Below are 6,628 nucleotides of genomic sequence, written 5' to 3'. Positions count from 1 at the left end.
TATACATGGGTTGACGCCCGCCGGTTTACAGAATCCCGAGGCCGGCTCATAATCGTGTCCGGCTCGGTCTCTGCTACTTCTATCTTACAACACAAATTTACATATCAATGCCGGTTTACGTCTACAGGCCTTAAACCGGCTTTGGGCCTTGGGCCTTCATGAAGCGTCACCGTCTGTCTTCATAGACTTCAGATACAGATGAACTACTTACGGGGTTAACCCGGCCTCTCCTGGCCGGTTTACGCCCAGTGGTAATATCCCCAACAGTTTTCGAGTGCATGCACTCTGCAAACAAGTTGTCACTGGCAAAATCTGATATTCCGGTAGTAAAATATATGTTTTTGTCAAACAAGTCAAGATTTATTGGGATAATCACAATTGAACATGTTATTTAAGGTACGAAAAGAAGACAAACATACAATACCATACTTGATTTAGGTAATTTATAACCTAATATAGTAACGCTCATTTTGTTTACGGAGGGAGTAGTATTTTTTGAGTAAAAAATAGTTCATCAAATGCTTGAGCCCACAAAGCAGCGAGCCCAGAACCCAGAACGGAGGATGTCAAGAACTCCCGCGATTCACCTCACCCCAAATCCGGCGTGGAGCTGTCTTCTCCGTCAACTCCGGCCAAAGGGGGAGCTCGCCCGCTTCGCCCTGGAAGCGATGCCCTCGAAGGAGGTGGCCGGTCGTCGTCCTGCCTGATGGAAGCGACTGCCGCCGTGGAGGTGGATCTGGCCGCCGCGGCGCCCGATTTGGCTGCGCAGGAGCTTGAAACGGCTGCCAAGGATCTCGCCCCTCCATGGCCTTTGACCACCCCTTGAGCCATTCGCATCCGGCGCCATCGGCGAAGAGGTCGAGGTAAGAAGGAGCTGGTGGGGCGGAAGGAGACAGAGGAGGCGGGTTTCACTATGCAGGCTACTCCTTGTGGAACGCTGCACTTCTGGTGGTTCACTCCGCCACCAATATCATCGACCGAGCTCGACCAAGGTCCGGGCGTCCTCCATCCTTCCACAGAGCAGCGGCCAGCATGGCAGGGCGGCTTGATGCCGCGCCGGACGGGAGCACCAACAGCAACGTCTCGGCGGCTCCCGGATCCGGCGGGTCGCCGTGTCCGGAGGGCTGAAAAGATCGGCTCTCTTCCAGCACTCCCGGTCCAGTCAAAGCCTATCCAGCTACTCCAACCACTCCGGCGCGTCGAATTCTTATCCGTCCAACAACTCCGGCATCTCTGCTGCTGAACCGGACTTCGGCGCCCATGAGCTCACGGTGATCGCCATCCAAATGGTCAGTGAGGGTTACGCCCAGCCCAGCGCATGGTCCGAGAATTCTGCGGCGGCGGCAGCCTGGAGAATTGGTTCTTGGAGCTTGACGTGGGCTGGGTTCTCCAAATCCACAACAAGACCGGCTTATGTCAGCAGCTCCAGCTTCAAGCCGAATCGCCGTCATGGCTCCTCCAAGACTTGGTCGAGAGGTGGATTCGAGCTCTCATGGTAACAATCTCCAGTATCGTCGAGGTGCTCTGCAATGTTGAGACGTTGTTGCTCGCAAGGTTTGGCAAACCAAGCATCTTGGAGATGCTCGTCTTTGTCGACGCCGTCATCCCAGTGCTCAAGGCGGGGAAGCTACGGGCCGTGCTAGACATGTACACATTTGTGTCTGCACTGCGTCATACATGTTCACTCTGGATGTGTTCTCTCCAGAAGCCCAGACCCAGAGCATACTCGACGAGATACGCCGCTCGTTGGGGACAGAAAGAAACAAGCTATGCCAGGCTATATCCACGTCAATGGAGGAAGCCAGGGCACTCATGGAGGACGATGACTCGTGGGCTATCGAGTTTCCGCAAGGAGGAGGCGGGGTTCACAGGAACACCCGGTTGATGGTGGGTTACATCGTGTCTATGACGGATGCATTGGTGTCGACGCGGAAGTCTGCACCAAGCCACAACACTGGAAATCTTCATGGCCTAATAGATGACACCATCAAACATTTGAAGGATCTGCTTCTGAGAAAATCGGAGCCGTGCTTGGATGCAAGCATGAGGTACCTATTCCTGCTCAACAATTCCTATTTCATAGCCACCAGGGACATTGTTCGTGGGCCATACTATGGAGACTCTCAACACCACCAGGGACTTGAACTCACACCTGAATGCAAAAACCACATGGATAGTTATCTCGATGTTTCGTGGGCTCATGTGATCTCCTCCGTATCGAAATCGAATCCTCCTGGACCGCTGCGTCGCTGGTTGACCAACACCTCTTCGCTGGCTAAATTCGAGTCAGCGTTTCATCAAACCTACCAAGCTCAGAAGCTCTGGAAGGTTCCGGACCCTCGGCTCAGGGATGCGCTACGAAGGGCTATCATCGAGAGAGTCATCTCAAGTTACAACGACCATCTGAAGAAGCATCCTGAGCTAGCGGAGCACGCTAGCCGCGGAAACAGCACTCCCACCGTCTTGGAAGAGATGTTGGGACAGCTATTTGAAGGCTGAAAACTTCTTTCAGGCATCGAACAGAGTCACCAACTATTAAGAGTCCAGAGTAATGTTTCATCTAGTATTTGAAGTGAGGTTGTATGGGGTGTCTTATTTGACTTGTGATTCCATATTAAACACTCTCACATAGCTAATTGTCATGTTTACTTTTCATTATTCAGTATTTTATACACGCATATTTTCATCCACTTCAATGAAACTTTGTTTGGAAAATCATTTGCATTTCATATAAAATAAATTTTTCTGATGTCTTTTAGGAAAAACTGTTTTGCCAAAAAATTCATCAGACTCTGAAAGATGAGGTATACAAAATTGAGACCAAACTCAGCAATGTATTTGCACATCAGGAGCCTGTTTCAAGAATGAACTGAAGAGTTTAGGGATCTCTCATAAGCATGGACATGGCCTGCAAATACCAAGCCCGACATGTACTTGACAAACCATTTCTCGAAAGCAGCTCTCCATATATATTATGTTGTACATTTGGAGAATGGATGAGAACCAATTGGGGAGTGTATTTTGCTAATCATAACAAAAATACTTGTATCAGAATAGTCATAATAATCAGCAAAAAGTGTTTACACTAAAAATAGAACATCCAGCTGTTCAACCATATACATACTGCTAAAACATACTGTAATATAATGGTCAGAACATGCTGCCAGTGTATAAAGAATAACTGGGTTTGCTAATCATTGAGCATAGCATCTCATAATGGTCAGGGTACAGGGTTCAGGATGAGAGCAGAATTTCAAAGAAGCGACGTACCATGAAGGCATGAAGGCATGAACCAACACGCTGTACTACGACCCATACGGCCCACATTTCCCGTTTCAAACAATGTCTTATACCCTAAAAGAAGGCGCCTTTTGAAGAGGAAAATGGTTAATTATAATTCAGGGGGCACATTTCAGCCACTGAATTAATACTCCCTCTGTAAACTAATATAAGAGCGTTTTTAGTATTCTAAACGCTCTTATATTAGTTTACGGAGGGAGTACATGTGTACCATCTCAGTTCTTCGTGCTGCATTATGATGCAGTTGCACAGCCCAGAGAAAACATTGAGTTTTTATCAGCCTTGTTACCAGGACAGCAATTCAGAGTTCCAGACCAATTGACTAACCGAGGAAGCTGGGATGCAGAAAATTCATCAAGACAGAACAACTGCATAAGAGAGAATTTTACAAAAAGGAAAACAATGGAACTAAAAATTTAACGCCCCTCTTCCATTGTCATAGTCATGCCATTAAGAGACATTTCCAGGTCATAGTCTTGCCTTTGGTCTTCAACTTCATACTTCCGTTGCCTAAAATATACAGGCTCCTTCGGAGTAGGAAGCGGGGCTGTTTCATTTTCTAACATGAACACGGTGGATGACATGAGTGGACGAGCACTTGGATCGTCTTGAACACACAAGAGACCTAACTGAATACACCGCAGAACTTCATGAAGTGGACAGATCTCCGTAATGGACGAGTCCACCAATTCTCCTGCATTTCCATCTTTCCATAAGCTCCATGCCTACACCAATGAAATCCTCAATTTATTGAAGTGTTTCAGTTGCAAAGAAATTAGAGCATATTAGTTAACTTACATAAGCTATAAGGCTTGGAAAATCCATTGTGAGATGGGATGAGCTAATCTTTAACCCGCTTACAATCTCCAACAGAGGAATGCCAAAGCTATACATGTCAGACTTGACAGAAAAGGAACCTTCCATTGCATATTCAGGAGACATGTAACCGCTGTTCGAATCATTCCAAAAAAATTGAATTAATTAAGTTGAAGAAAATTACAATGTTAAGCCTTACCTAGTGCACATATTACTTACTATGTCCCAACAACACGGATAGTGTTCACTTGCTGCTCATTTCCTCCAAAGATCCTTGCCATACCAAAATCTGATATTTTAGGGTTCATTTCCGCATCTAACAAGACATTGCTTGCTTTGAGATCACGATGGATTATTGTTAGCCTTGAATCTTGATGGAGATAAAGAAGCCCTCTCGCTATCCCTTTAATTACCTTAAACCTGGTCGGCCAATCAAGCACAAAATTTCTTGTGGCATCTGGCAAGAAAAGTGCAAAATTCAAGCATTAACAACCATCACAAATTCAGTGTTTCTAAGAATGTTTTGGGAGACTTCAGCATAAGAGCAGAACATACCAAAAAGGAAGGCATCTAAACTTTTGTGAGGTAAGTATTCATATATCAATAACTTCTCATCTTCGTGAGTGCAGTAAGCAAGAAGCCTAACTAAGTTTCTATGCTGCAATTTGGCAATCAGAACCACTTCATTTCTGAACTCGTCAGCCCCTTGACCAGAACTCTTGCTTAGCCTTTTGACAGCAACTTCATAGCCACCTTGTAACCGTCCCTAAACAACACATCATTCTTCAATTGAACAAAAGATGGGAACTTTTCTGTATCGATGATGATCAGGTTAAAACCTTTTACCTTGTAAACTTTTCTGAAGCCACCTTTCCCAAGCATGTTGTAATCTGAGAAATTGTCCGTTGCAGTAACAACATCTTCAAAGCAAATATATGGAAGTTCTATGGTTTCGTTCTCAAGTTCGATAGATTTGGAATTTTTCGAGTGTTGTCGTGCATATTTATTCTTAACTTTCTTGATTCGTCGTTTGCCTGACAGAAATAGCTTTTTATCAATATTGTTTCTTACGAATAACTCATGAACTGCATCCTGAAAAAGGGAAGCAAATATTGTTTTTACCTCTTGACTTCATATCCACACAAGGCTGATGCATGTGAGTATCAGAATACTAGTAGCAATTACTGGGAGTGCAATCTTCAATACATTGCTCTCTTTGGCAACTGCAGAAAGCCAGAAATTTAGAAAGACAATGATGCTTCCAAAATCTAACATGCATTTTTTCCAAGTGTTGTGTTTGTCGTGATTAGACTCTGTTTCTCAACTGCAGAAAGACAGAAATATAGCCCAGCAAGAGAATGATGCTTTCAAAATTCTACGCGCATTTCTTGTGATGTTGTGTTTGACGTGATTAATGTGTCATCCTAAACCACATCTAGCATTCAACATAAAAGGGACAAGTCATGCCGTACAATCAATAAGCGTACAAGGAAAGATGTATACCTGTTGAACTGGCTAGACGGAGGTACAGGTTCTCGCCATCACGAAACTTTCCTGTGTCGACAAGCTCCCCCAACCAAATCAAGCACCTTGGCACGTCATCAGACGTGCTGCCATTTTGCAGGTTAGCATAAGCATACGCAGTGCAATTGCAATTACGGCTGCACTCTGCTCTGCATTGGTCGATGCCTCTGTTCCTGACATATACGAACTTATCGGGTATCTTCATACCTCTCAAGGTCAAGAAATTATCGCCACCGCCACATTTCAGATCCTCCTTTCTCCGGCACCCTCTGGAGAAGTTAACACCGTCAGGCTCAAACCCACTGAGGCAGTTGCATTTCGGAACTGTTTCAGTGGCATCACAGTAGCCAAATGGTCCGCAGTAGGCGTATTGGTCACAGCTAGGACTTGGCTGCTCTGTGAAAACCTCCCATGATGACGAGTTGCTGTTCCACACCAGAAACCTAAACATGCCCGTGTAGTGCAGCACCATTCGCATGCTTGGCGAGTCGTCGGAGACGGTGAATGTCATGTATAACTCACGCCCTTGGTAGACAATTGTCAGGGTCATGATGAAGCCAGTGCTACCTTGATACCAGCCATCGACCAATTCACCATCCCACACAGATCTGCGCCAATATGGTGTAGTCCCATTCCAGATTACAACCTGGAGGTCCGAACTAGGGTCACCGCCCATGGAGTAGTTAGTTGCTGGTGGCTGGGTCATCAGGCCCCCTCCAAGCAATGAGGCGAGTGTAGAGAACATCATCTGTGCTCAGTGGTAAGAGCATGCTGGGGAGGGCCGTGTCAGTTGGATGATGGAAGCTCTGCCATATGTCCGTGCCGTTGGGCAACTGGATGACAAAGTTTCCAGAGTTGAGTAGGATAGCCGAAGTTCCGGTGGTTCCGGATGTGAAGTTGTTCATGGTTGTCCAAAGAGCGCGGCCTTGGGAGTCAGACAAGACGATGTCGGAGTTGTTGGTCAGAACCAGCTTCCCAGGAGAAGCGT

At 46.0% G+C, this 6,628-nt stretch overlaps 1 protein-coding gene and 1 pseudogene across 1 annotated transcript; one reads left to right on the top strand and one right to left on the bottom strand.

Annotated features, from left to right (window-relative positions):
• The first annotated feature begins 706 nt into the window (after positions 1–706).
• LOC123056077 (exocyst complex component EXO70E2-like) lies at positions 707–2,522 on the top strand (annotated as a pseudogene).
• A 1,194-nt stretch (positions 2,523–3,716) lies between these two features.
• LOC123055058 (G-type lectin S-receptor-like serine/threonine-protein kinase B120) lies at positions 3,717–6,388 on the bottom strand. Its single transcript, XM_044478968.1, has 7 exons — positions 5,620–6,388; positions 5,302–5,339; positions 4,963–5,208; positions 4,672–4,882; positions 4,336–4,573; positions 4,099–4,249; positions 3,717–4,025 (listed from the first exon to the last, which is right to left on the bottom strand). The coding sequence occupies exons 1-7, from the start codon at positions 6,386–6,388 to the stop codon at positions 3,717–3,719; spliced, it is 1,962 nt and encodes a 653-aa protein (XP_044334903.1).
• Positions 6,389–6,628: the final 240 nt, after the last annotated feature.

The sequence above is a fragment of the Triticum aestivum genome, chromosome 2D, assembly GCF_018294505.1.
Source record: "Triticum aestivum cultivar Chinese Spring chromosome 2D, IWGSC CS RefSeq v2.1, whole genome shotgun sequence".
NCBI classification, from domain to species: Eukaryota; Viridiplantae; Streptophyta; class Magnoliopsida; order Poales; family Poaceae; genus Triticum; species Triticum aestivum.
Note: the sequence above shows the minus strand (reverse complement) of the source record. Positions and strands in the feature narration are given on the sequence as shown.